Source organism: Anabas testudineus, chromosome 21 (assembly GCF_900324465.2).
Source record: "Anabas testudineus chromosome 21, fAnaTes1.2, whole genome shotgun sequence".
NCBI classification, from domain to species: domain Eukaryota; kingdom Metazoa; phylum Chordata; class Actinopteri; order Anabantiformes; family Anabantidae; genus Anabas; species Anabas testudineus.
Window position 1 is genome coordinate 22,067,416 of NC_046629.1, and position 13,885 is coordinate 22,081,300.

The window sequence follows — 13,885 nt, forward strand, 5'->3', positions numbered from 1 at the left end:
TAATCAAGCATTAATGACATGAAATTAATGATAGTGTGATTGGGAGGAAGGAGGAGTCTCACTGAAAAGAAGCAAATATCTAATCTGCAGCATGTGGATGATGGCTGCTAAACTGAGACACGATTTACAGGAGGATTTACTGGCTTGTTAAATGTTTGATTCATCAAGCAGGCTTAAGGACTTCCTGCTGGCTAAGATGTTGTAGCATAAGTTTCCTAAAATGAGGTTAAAAAACATGCTCAACTGGGTAAGTTGAGTAATTATGATGATGAGAGAACGAATGCCACTTGGCATAGATATGTCAGATGGTTGGGGGCTCAACAATACTAGCGAGACAGTGAGGAGATGAAAAAAATCTATATAGTATGCTATGTATTGGTATTATATGCCACCAATACAATGGTGTCTACAAAATCATTTAATGTTACGATGCTTATTACGGTGCCCCACACATTTATAATGGCAAGGCCTTACGCTGTTCTTTAGGGCCAATTTATGGGTCAAATATTATTTAACATGAATACTAAGCTTTCATTTTTTGACACAGGTTTTGCTAACTGTAGTTGCATCCTCCTACACAAACCCCTGAGCAGTAAGCAAGATATACTGTATTTGGTATTATTAAAAACTTTGGGATCTCCATTATAAATACAATACTGTTGGATACAACAATGCATAAAAGCAGTTTGTAATAAACCGATCACTACTTCCGCCTGTACATCAATGAAATATGTTAAAACTATTGGCTAGATGCTGTATTGTGTCATCTATTCCATGGTCTAGCTTCTACAGTATAGCTTTCAGTCAAAGCCCAAGTACTACAACTGTATTATTGCATTCAAGACTTTAATCTCAAACCTTTATTTTAAAATATACTGATTTAAGATGTCATAAGCTTTTAGCAACTGGAACAGAAGAGTTTCCTGTAGCTTCCATACACACATACCACCACACTAAACATCCCTAAAAGAAATAGTGATTCTGTCATTGTTCCAAGCACCATTGTTTAGCGGTAGAACATAATAACACAAAAATAAGCTGTTCTGTCTATAACTGCACTATAATACAGTATGTGTGTGCACTGTATTTACAGAGTGCATTAACTCTGTTCATGGGTCCATTCATGCAGCATTTGGTCTATTATTTCCTTTAAACCAGTATCACAATATGCTATGCACACGGTGGATGGCAGGGTCCCCACTGTGCATAATGACACATCACCTACATAGTTGGCGAAGCTGTTTCTCCTTGAGAACACAGGCTAATCTGTTTCACTTCAATAAGCACTAGAAAGCACTTTGCTATACAGGGCATGATTCTTTTTCTACAGACCCATGTGTGACTCAGCCCTGTGTTTTGACTTTGGAGGGAACAATTCAGTCTTAAAGACATTTCAGACATTTCAGTGCTCTTTTCATTCCAGATAATCATCATGTTTCTGTGCGAGGAAATTCTACCCCTCTGAATCTTTGTATTTGGTAAAGAAGGGGTTGCATCAGTCTTTCAAAAAGCATTTTAATGAAATCCTTGCAATTAGTGCATTCATTCAAAGCACCAAATAAATAGCAGTTGAGTTAAACTGATGTATGTACAGATGTGAGACACAAAACATAAAACATGCATAAAAACCAACATAAAGAGTCTTCCATTAAAGATTAGGCTACCCTGAGCCACCAAAACAGCTTAATTACACCTTGACATTCATTCTACAAGTCTCTTTATCTCCGCTGATGGGCTCATTTAATATTTTGATAATGGTGTGAGTGCACTGTAGTTTAGCACATAGGTGCTAAAGCATATAAGATAAGATAAGATAAGATAAGATAAGATAAGATAAGATAAGATAAGATAAGATAAGATAAGATATTTAGACTTTATTTATCCCATGATGGGAAAATTCTATTTTGTCTACAGCAGAAAGGTGAGACAATATAGAAGAATAGAAGAACAGTTTACAGTGGACATCATCAGTATTAACTATACAAGAAAAAAAAAAAGGAGATTGACTTTAGTGATCTAGTGGCATTTTAAAATAAAAAATAAATAAAACGGTTTAGTAAAATCTGAAAAACACAACAAAAAGGGCCACAAGAAAGAAGAAGAAAGCATGGGTCTTTTTTTTTATTTATTTTTGACATGGACGTAACACAGCAGGATAAGAGAACTGCTTTAGATGAATGCTTCCCATCAAACTACCATAGCCAGCTAGAAAAATACACATTTGTGCGTTTTTGCCGATTTTGAACTGCCACATTCAACATATTTTTTTTAGTATAGCATACGAGTATATAAAATGTTTCCTGATCCACAAACATCCCCCCAAGCCTACAAGAAACAATAAAATTATAAATAAATATAAAGCAGCTGATTGATGTGACAACATGAAATGATTATCAGAGATTTTGTACTGGATCAAAAAATGATTTCATAGCTGTCAGACAATCATGGGAAGACCTGTCTTCTCATCGCACTTCTCTACAGTGTCAGGCTTCTAGCCATGCTGCCAACACTATTACCAAAAAGGCCACCTACTGTAGTGTCAAACAAAGCACTCCTTCCTTGGCTCACTGAGCATGACACCAAATTACTCTCAATCAAAGTAACAACTGCTGCGCACGCTGTCCAGATATCTCAAACTTTTTTTTGCAGTTTAATTATTGCAAAGTTAAAGTCTCCTCAAGTCTTCAGCAGTCCATGTTTGCATATTAATTTTGGAAACTGCGGTCACTGTGATTTCCCCTTAGCTTACTTCTACATCCTGTGTTTGTTGTGCATTCCTCCAAATACTTACTGCTTAAATCTAGTCTGAATGTTGTGTTTGTTGTTGTACTCAAGACAACATAAACATATTCTTTATATTGGTATAAAATTACAATAAGTGGTTTTAGAAGTAGCTTGCATGATGCGACTATTATTAATTATAAGAGGTCTCGGGAGGTTTTCCTTTGCCAGGCTTGCTGTTCTTCTTGGAAATAAAGAGAATGAGCATATTTGCATGTCAACACCAGTGTTCTCGATTTAACCAGATTTAACCAGAATACACAAATAAAGGCATTTTTATTTTATTAGTAATTGCTTCTGTTTAAGATACAGTGCAATAGAAATGATGCAAATGCAACCTAAATACACACAGACAATTGTGTCTGTGTTACCTTATGTGACTCTACTCTTTAGTTCCTAACCACTCCATTGCCTGTGAGAGCTCTCAGGTCTAATGAGGTCAATTCAAATCTAACTGAAAGCTGTTCCCTTTCTCACAAGGTTATGCCATTCAAAGCACTGGGATGGGCAGTTAACCTCCTGAGAAGACTGCTGGCAACAAGACAACAGTATGTCCTCAGGGCAGAACAGACTAGCTCTTGATTAAATAAAAGAGGAAGTACTGTTTTTAGAAGTTAGATTTGCAATAAAGCTGCACAAGACTTATTCCAAACGACCTCATACCACATGGCTCTAAAATAATGTTTTACTGATGTCATACTTTATACTAAATAAAGGTTAATTTAATATAAGTCAAAAGAATTGTTACCTGCTGTAGGTTGATAAACACATCATTCTCAGGGACGTGACCTCCTGTAGCCATGGGGCCTGGCGTGCAGCCAATAGGTAAAATGCAGACAGTTAGAACCAGTGAAGGATGGCAGGAGGCTGCAGAAAGTGTGTGGCTGCGACTGGAGGAAATACTACATATGGAGTTGGTGTTGGGGAGAAGACTGGACAAAAAGCCCTACAAGTAGAAAATGACAGCAGTGGCGGGAGTCAGGTGTAGGAGTTGCTGTGGCTACTGAAGTTGGAAGAAGGAAGATGAGAATTATGAGGTCCAAAGCAGCAGGAACCTGGGGGAAAACAGGGATCAGCCCTTCTCTTTCACGGCTGGGGATCCTGGAAACCTTTGGAGTGGCATAACCTGCAGAAGAACGGACAGAAAAGACACATTTACTGGTGTAAATGAAAGAATATGCAGTATGTTCAGCTGCTGATCAGTAATCAAGCTAACACACACTGTAATGTACTGAGACACTGTAAATGATAACTATATGCTAAAGATATACAGCTACCTACACATAAACTGAAGCACATTTTATAAATGCACAGTCAGTGGTTATGTGTCAATTTATTTCTCTAATGTGAGCGATCTTGGCAAAACAAATTGTGACTCAGTATGTTACTTTAATGCAAATATATTCACAGTATGATTAATATATAATTAATCAGACAGATAACTGTGATACAAGATGACATTTTATCACGGCTTCCACCCACAATATGGTATTCGTTTCTAAAGAGTAATGTCCTCTGTTATGGTCCACACGTCTGTGCAGTCTGTCATTGCAATTGAGGATTAAAGCCGCTGCATGGACTCAAACTGAGTGCATGTTTCAATCTTTATTTTTTAGGACCTCTGGTATCTGGTGTCTACCTAATAATGTGAAAACACAATAAAGGCAATTAACAAATAGCCCATAGCTAGATGGATGTGTCTCTACTGCATATCTAGTGGTGAAGGAAGAATCCTATTTTTATACTAATATGAGCTAACTAGTTGCTAGTTAACGCTAAACTTTATAAGATAATGTCTTGCCCTTGTGAGTTTTTGAGTTTAATCCAAGTGATCAAAAACAAAGCATACAAACAAACAAACAAACAAAACAAGACAACAACAACAAAAAAAAAACACAGGATGCACCTTTAAACTGGTGCAATAGAATAATTCTGACACTGTTGCTTCTCATATCAGAAATGATCCAGTATTTTTACAGATGCATTGTGTTGTTAATAAATCTGTTCTGGTGGAGTTTTTTTTCACAAATCAAATATTTATTTCTCTTACCAAAGTGGTCTTTGCTTCACATTATCTTCCAGTAGCACATCCATACGTAAGCATTACTTCACTTATTTAGATTCTCACGTTAGTCTACTTTCAAAACCACTATGGTTGAGATAGACAAACATTAGAAAGCCCCTAACTGCTTAATTATCTATTGCCAAAATAGACACTATTGATTATTTTGGTAAAGGAAAACAAGCATCCTTTATCCATGTCAACATGTCAGGGATTGTCAGTCTGCAATTGTTTTGTGTAGCAGAGTCAAGAGAAACAAGTGCCATCACAAATCTAGTCTTTGGTGGAGTTGTAGTGTCCAGAATTTTTGGAGTCTTAGCTTAGCAGCAGGCTTAGCAGCACTCTGTGCAACACAACACATTAAAGCAAATTCATCAAACAGTATACAAATACTGGGTATTGTGAACATAAAGACGTCATGGGAGCTGATGCAATATACTGTAGCTGATAAATCCACAATGATCCACTGTTTGCCCACTGCCACAGTAAGAGGCTCTGCATCTGTCTCAGTTCTATTCAGCTGACTCATTCGCTCCCTCTGAGACATTTGCAGCTGGCTCCTAGCTCACTTTATGCTCAAGGCACTGCACAAATAAAAGCATGCTGCTAAGATGAGCATGCAGAACATGGAGGTTATTGCTTGGGCAATACAAGATGTTACTATGACATGTGCAGCATCTCCAGGGACAAGCTACAGTGGGGTGTTTTAGCCATGCACAATATGCATGTGCATATAAACACACCATTCCATGTTTTTCTCAATATTTTCTGTAGTAGTATTGTAGTACAGGGCAAATAATCCATGCATCAGTAAACTGCCTTTTATTATTCATTTGAGTGACTCATCTTTTTAATAACACTTGTGCTATGGGAAAGTGTACCCCCTACACATGCTCCTAGCTTCTCTCCATTGTGCAGGGTGTTATCATGAATGGCCACCAGCAGAGTGTGTATTCACCTTGGTCAAAGCTGACCCAGCTCATGCCCAGCCCACAACCAATTAACTCATGTCTACAGTAATATCAAATGACCCACCCACTTACATACCGGCTGTGTCATCAGAGATCTCTGAATGGTTCACCCTCTGAATGTGTGATGGGGATGCTGACATGCTTAAACAATAGCTCTTTTTACACTGCACATTCAAGGCCGGGTTTACCGTGCCAACACACCACCTCGCTGTTTTTTATCAAAGGTGCCAAACAGCATGGGGGATCTGTGCCACCCCTTATTTTAAGCTACCTCTAGAGGCTGTCAGAGGCAAGGTGAGTTCACCTCAGTGCAAGAGAACTGAGAAGGCGTTGAGTGTTGGGGGAAAGAGGTGTGAAAGTTATTACTTATTGTGACCAGCAGCTGTGGTTATTTCTCCAGGGAGACTCTCCCAAGTACACTGGAGGAGAAACAGCATTTAAGACATGATTCAACATGAGCTGCACATCTTAATGGTCCAAGAGTTTCTCCTCCTACCCACACACTTGTGTAGAAAATTAATTCTGTGACCATAATCTTTATATTCATTTTGCACTCGACATGCCTAATCTGTGTGAGTCCAAAATCATTTCTTAAACATGCAAACCCAGTCCTTTCTTTTAGGGAGGCTTCTTAAGGTTCAGTGCAAATTAGCAAAGGTGTCTCAATCAGATAAACAACTTAGAAGATAACATTTTTTCTTTGAACCCACCCATTTTTCATGTGAGCAAAAATATTATAAAAAGTAGACTTAAAATGGATTGAATTAAATAAGAATTGATATTGATTCAAATAATTTAGTTTGCATCAAGCATGTGACCCAAACTTTCATTCTTTCTTTCTTCCTTTGTGATGCTTTTCCAGGCTACCACTGAAGCCTCTTTCAGTTGTTGTTTGTTTTGGGTGGTTACTCCCCTTACTCTCCTACTTAGCAGGTAAAATGCTCTATAGGGTTGAAGTCTGGAGACTGACTTGGCCAGTCTAAAACCTTCCACTTCTTGCCTTCCATTATCTTGCTGCATGATGAAGGATTTCCCAATCAGTTTGGTTGTATTTCTTTAAAATGCCAGACAAAATGTTTCTGTAGACGTAGTTTTTGCTGCTGCCATCATGTGTTACATCATCAATGAGGATTAATGAACCTGTTCCGGATGAAGCCGCGCAGCCCAAGCCATGACATTACCTTTATCTTTACCAAACTTCAGCCTTTCCATCACTTTAATAAAGGTTAATCGTTGTCTCATCAGTCTATAAAACTTGATCATTTCTGTACTTTTTGGCGAATTCCAGCCTGACCTTCCTGTTCTTCTTGCTAATGAGTGGTTTGCATCTTCTGGTGTAGCCGCTATACTTTTGTCTTGAAGTCTTCTGCAAACAGTAGATTGTGATACCTTCACTCCTGTCCTCTGGAGGTTGCTGCTGGCTGCTCACTAACAGTTGTTTAAGGGTCTTTCTTTACAGCTCTCGCAGTGTTTCTGTTATCAACTGCTATTGTCTTCCTTAGTCTACCGTTTCGACGCCTGACAACGCCAAATCTTCAAATTGAGAATAAGTACAGAAACTGCAGCTGGAGGAATAATTAAACATAGTGATTACATAACTGATGGCCAAAGATTTCTACTAGTTTGGAAGACTGAAGCACCAGACAGATGTTCTTGTGGAACAACACTTTTAGCAACTGATCTTGCAAACACAAACCCCATATCCAGGTTGGTACTTTTTTCTAAAATCCAATATATAATAAAATTTGATTTGATTTTATATTCGTTCATTTGCTTGATTCTTTTTATCTGACAAAAGTGCAAGGAAAAGAGTTTCTGTGCCAAACACGGAACAACATAAACGAGTTACAAGCCCACAGTCAAACCTTTCCTTTACACCACACTTATCACTCATCAGATAACTGTTGCTGTTTTCTAAGGGGAATATTTGCCAATTCTTGCTGGATATGAGCCTTTAAGCCTCTTCATGATGAAGAAGAGAGTCGAGTCCAGTCTACATTTATATATATGTAAGGCCATTTTCTCATAGTCGAAAGTGTCCAGAGAATTAGCTCCAGACGTTTGAAGTTGTCGTTTCAAATGTGTTACACACATTTTGGAATAAAAAAACTGAAACACTGATTCAGGTAAGGGGAAGTGCCTTGTGACACAAAAACTAAGCTGTGCGTTTTTACTTACAGTACATCGAGTTAGTGTCAGACACATAACAGAAATGTTGTCAACACCCACACACTCGCAGTGAATTCTGTGAGTTTCTACACAGAATTGATATTTCATTCTTGTGATAATAGTGTTTTAGGTTGCATTTCTGCATGCAGCTACTGTACAGGACTGTGTTAAGTGACAGTGGTTTCCAAAATACTACACATGGCTATTTTCATCATTGGAGCATGATTGTTTCTCATGCAGTGCACCCACATTCAACAGTCCCTGAATCTTACACTGTAGAAGATAAAATCTTGCATCTTCCATCTAAGACTGAGCATTTGGTGAACATTCAGTTTACCTAGTCATGATACCCTCACCTGTTACCAATTAACTTGTACATTTTGCTATCATTTAGTTTTACTTAATTTTTTTCTCTTATATTTACAAATTTCTTTTGTAAAGTTTTTATTGCATTGCATTTTCCATTTATCCATTATCCTAATTGCCTTTGCTGTTAAGGATTGCAGGAGAGCTGGAGCCAGTCCCAGCTGTCATTGGGCGAGATGCAGGGTACAACCTGGACAGGTCACCAATCTCTCACACACAGACAACCATTAACTTTCACATTCATGCCTATTGCAATTTCAAGAGTCACAAATTAAGCTAACATGGGAAGCTTGTGATGGGGAGGGGGAACCGGAGTACCAGAACCTTTGGAACCTGCATTGCATTTTATTGTTTTATTATTGATTATTCAATTCAATAAAAAAAAGAAAGTTATTAATGCCAGAGGCAAATTTGAATATCTTCATTGTTTTTCCATCTAAAATATGAATGATAAAAAATGATGTTATTTAAATAATTGCAGATTATTCTACTACATTAGATTAGGTTAGATTAAAAATGTACAGTGTACTACCTCTGCTTAAGCTGTTGATGAACTATAGTTTCTCAAGCTATAATTTATATTATTGAATCAGTTAAGCAGTCTATAATTATCCGGTTTACATGACTTTCCAGAGTAAAGTTGACCTTTTTCTCAGTTACATCTTGATTTACTCAAGCAAAAACACATTTAACAAATTCAATGCCACTTCTGTCACACAATTACAAATGAAAGCTGACTTTTCTAACAGACACAGTGGTAAAATCTAGATGAGAGGTGTTTTTTTTGTTTGTTTTTTCAGCAGCCTGATATTTGATGCACATCATTTAATCACAGTAACCCAGTGGATCATTTATATATAATAGCATTTTGTTTTGGTGAGGCACTTTTCAAATTAAGCTGCAGTTGCCAAACTCATATCTGCCCTACAGCCTCCAGTCGGCTGTAGGGATTCAATCAGCTGAAGAAGAAGCCTTTACACTGTCTAAAGGTAATAAGAGATATTAAAGGCTGTATCATTTTTACTCTTCAGATCAGCAGAATGCTTAACTGCTGTTGCTTTAAATGTGTATTTTTATGATGATCCAGCACATCTAGAGGATGCAAATTTCCATTTTATAATCCTCATGTATAAGAAGACCATTAAATGTGCTAAAGTGTAAATCCACTGAAAACATATGTAGCATGACAAGTATTCAGGCGTGTGTAATATGACAGTGTTTGAAAAATCGCACATTCATTGAGCTGGTAAATGCAAATGTTGCATCAAAAAACTGAACATGATTTAGTCTTGGCATCAGTGCAGAGACATCTTGCAGGGTTTCACAGTACATACTGACAATTATGAACACAACTTCACTTACAGTGCAGACGGAGAGTGTAAGATCACGAGTTACTGCAAACCACACTTAACCTGTTAAACTACCCAGTCTGTAGTATCGCCAACAATAGGCTAACAATAGGCTTCTGAAAAATGTGCAAATGTTCTTCTGGTCAGAAAGACTAAGGTCTCAACCACCAAGGGGGATGCATTCCAAGGTTTCTGCCCGGCAGGAACCACCTCTCCTACGCCAGAAGGAAGATGTGAAGATGTGTGTATATATACATACAATACTTCAAATTGAGTGAAGAAAACAAAGTGGTACTTCACCTTCCCCGTCACCGCCACGTCGGAGCTGCTTTGGGTAATGTTTTAAATTGCAAATTCTCTCTCTCTAAAGCTGAGAGCAACATAAACAAAATCCAGTTGACTTCCATTGCATTCAAAGTGGAATGTCAGAGATGGATGACCTCGAAAGTTCAAGCCAAACGTGCAAAATGATCACTGTGCATCACTTATGGATAATCACTGACTTTCATCTTAAGTGATGACTTTGTATTATAATTCAAATGAGGAATGTTGTAACATGCAAAACACTGTCGAACACTGTGTGAACCCCTGGGTTCACCCTGCTGGAGGACTGTGATTTGCACAGCCTCTCTGCTTCCTCCAGCTCCAGAGATAAGTGGCACAATAATCAATAGGTGCACTCAATTGTGAAACTCCTTATTTATAAAACACTGACGCTAAAAAGGTGTCATCTTACCTCTGCACAGTCTGAACAGTCTGCTGCTCCACTCAGTTTTTGGAAATCCTGTGCAGCACCATGACTTTACTGTCCTCAGTAGACGATGGTTGCTGAGTCATTACTACTGGATGTGACCTTACCCACCTCCTGCTTCTGTCTCAACTTGAATCGCGGCTCACAGACAACCCAAGGAGCTCCAGATTTTTATAGACTATACATGTACATGTATTTATCCATATACTGTCTACTTTTCTACTGTACAGGCGAAACACTGCAGCACAACAACGACTGTCAGCGTACTACTCCGTGCGTGAGCCACCGCCTCCGGAGCAGTGCGCTGCTCCACCTGCGCACAGATGAAGACGTGTTGTCTGCTTCTCAACGCACTCAAAGACAACGCCATGCCTAAAAGCGCCGATTAAAATCTTTCCATACACCGTCAGTCACAGGCAGTCCTTCACTTTGCTCGGACGCGCAGCACGTCCACGCACCCACACAGCGACTCAGCATCATTTTGATGCCAGTGCGTAGTTGCCCTGCTGCTTAACGTTTCCACTGGCAACCACCGTATTATCCGACTCACCTGTGATTACTGAGAGCAGTCCTGCGCTAGAATTGGGGGGGAAAACCTAGAAGAAACAAATGCTGCGACTATAAATGGCAGCAGTGGAGCTGGTCCATAGTGTAACCTGGTGAAGACGCGCCACGCAGCCCGCTGGATCTGCAAAGGATGCTCAGCGTGACCACGTGACTCTGGAAGGACAACCACAGACCAATTGAAGTCACTAATGGGTGGACAAGGCTAACATGCTGCCCAAGCTATTTGTGTTTTCCCAGGAACATCCCAGGCAAATGTCCAGATTTCCATATTCCTCTTTTTACAGTACAAGTGTATGACCAGCATGTTTTGCCCTCTACTGTCCCAAAAGGTGTACAGCACTCATGAGAAGCATACAGCTCAATCTAAAGAAAAGTAGAAGGTACAGTATAATGCAAAATCCTTTTATTCAGTTTGACTTCCAGTCCTTCTCCCCTTTGACGGATCCTCTAAGTCACTTCTCCTCTTCTGTTGGTGAGCAAGGGATAAATGATGCTGTATAGAGAATGAATTGGAATTATCTAGAAAACTCAACAATCCAGTCAGTGGAGAGGAAAAACTCCATAAATGGAGGAAACCTCCAGTAGAACCAGGCTCAGAGTAGATGACAAACTGCTTGGACCGGTTAGGGTGAGTAGAAAGATCCATAATGCTGGTTGTTCATTTGCTACACAATGTTGTTGTGGTTCCTTCCCCTTTATTTTCTTCTCAGGCACTTTGGGTCTTTTTTAGGCCCCTCTCTTTCATCCATTGATGTCCAGACTAACAAAACATGTGACTAACAACACTAACAACACAATCTGTTCTCTCAACCAAAGGGCACAAAGCAGAGCGACTTAGTATATTTAGAGATTTATAAGATTTATAATTAATAAAAATAATAAATGTTGTCAGAGGAACGCATGTCTCTGACTAGAAATGCAGCTACATGTACAGTAATATTATAATAGTGGAGGTCTGGACTGAAGCAGCTCTTCCCAGAGCACTTTACTTTATAGTTCTTCTCCTTGACACAGACATTTTGCCAGCTTTGTACCTCACTTGGTACATCTAATGCTTTGGATGAAAGCACAGGCCGAATAACTAAATGTAAAGGTAAAAAATCAGACCTTGAAGAGACGGGAGGTGTTTCATTGTTGAGTAGTGAAAGATTACAAAAACCAGGGGTGAAGCTGCATCTCTTCCAGGGTGGCACTCTCCTTTGGGTTTACAGTCAAACACATTTGCAGCAAATGCTGGTACTTTAAAATGAGACAGGACAGCAGCAAAGCAAACATTAGGCTGAAAACTACAGGGATTTGTTGGAACATGGAAGGAAAACAATCTGTACAGTATCTTGACCGAGCTCAGGTAGTGCTGGCTTACCTTGAGACAGCTCACTGTTGAATGTAATCTTCTTGCGAAGGAACTTATAGGTAGTAAACTGTTCATCCACCATTTCATAGAGCAGCACACCCAGCTGCCAGACTGTGATGGGGCCAGCTTCGTATGTACCATCAGTGCAGAACTCTGGAAGAGCACGTGCAGAGGTTCCTACAATGCACCTAGATATTTGAAATAAGCAAAAGAAAACAAAGGACAAGGGACAGGATAGGATTAAAATGAAAGTCGTCACTGCAGAAATCAACTGATGAATGCGGTGCAGAAACCAGATGATGTACCATACCATAGAAGTTAAGATGTTTTTCTTACACCACCTCTGTTGAGTGAGGGGGTGTTGATTTGCACATGCAAGGCTTCCCTCATACCTCTCTCAAACCACTTGTCTTCTCTGTCCAAAAGAGTTGTGCTTTGTCCATAAGATGAAGGTACACAGCTGATTCAGGTCCTGAGGTGTTCCTCCTCCTGTGCAGCAGCTGTTTGGTTTCTCCAATGTACAGCTCAGAGTATTCTTCACTGCACTGGACCGCATACACTATATTGCTCATTTTGTGTTTTGGAGTCCGGTCTTTGGGGTGGACGAGTCTCTGCCTGAGTGTGTTGGAGGGTTTGAAATTAACAGGGATGCTGTGTTTTCTAAACATAATTTTCAGCTTCTCTGAAACCCCAGGCATGTAAGACATGACCAGGTTTTTGCCTTTGTTCCTGTTCCATTGTTCTTTTTCTGGAACAGGTTGCTGCCTTGTTGAAGGCCCACTTGGTGTATCCACAGGTCTTGAGATGCACTGGTGGAGATGATTGTGTCAGTGAGATTGTTTCCACTCCGGTGCTTCTTCCATGGTATCTCTGTTTCAGGGCTGGCCTTTCTCTTTCTACTTTTCTCGCTTACATTTTTCCTGATGATTATCATGATGCTGGCACCCTTCTGCCTTTTACAGTGTGATTCTGGGTGAACACTGGCCTTTCTTTTAGTTAGTTGTCACCCAAATCTCCTCCAAGGTGTTGTTAGGTTTGGTAATGCTGCCACTGCTCTCCACTAGTAATAGAAACCCAGTCATCATTTAAGCAAAGTCAGCAACTTTAAATCTGCAACTCTGCATTAGAGTTAATGACATTGCTTTGTTTTGTTCTTTTTAAAATTACTTCTACATGATCATGATTAAGACACATTGTCTCATGCTGCACTAGAGTTAAGAAAAAAAAATATCTCATTGAATACAATACTTCAAATAACATGATTTGTATTCCAAACAGGTGAAAAAACCTGCACAGACTTCAACTTTTAAAGGAAACTACATGTGCGTAATGACTTAATAGGTAGTACATCACCAGTGGCTGCAGTTTCCTATCAGGATTTCATAGTTCTCAGTGTTCAGGGAATGAAGACTCTTAACGTCCATGTTTTTGGCTAAGTAACTTTCTATCGCTCTGTGTGTTCTGAGTTTCCTCTGTGTTGACTTTAAAGCTTCAGGTTCCATCACATGACATGAC

The 13,885-nt window shown here is 39.3% G+C and overlaps 1 protein-coding gene across 1 annotated transcript in view; it reads right to left on the reverse strand.

Moving 5' to 3' along the window:
• The window catches only part of slc4a3 (solute carrier family 4 member 3), a 39,176-nt gene extending 28,047 nt beyond the window's left edge, over window positions 1-11,129 (reverse strand). The window contains exons 1-2 of the mRNA XM_026377368.1: window positions 11,000-11,129; window positions 3,530-3,907 (exon numbers count right to left, since the gene is read on the reverse strand). Coding sequence (XP_026233153.1) covers window positions 3,530-3,583 — 54 coding nt within the window. The 5' untranslated portion in view covers window positions 3,584-3,907; window positions 11,000-11,129. The remainder of the gene's footprint in view (window positions 1-3,529; window positions 3,908-10,999) is intronic.
• Between the last annotated feature and the right edge of the window lie 2,756 nt (window positions 11,130-13,885).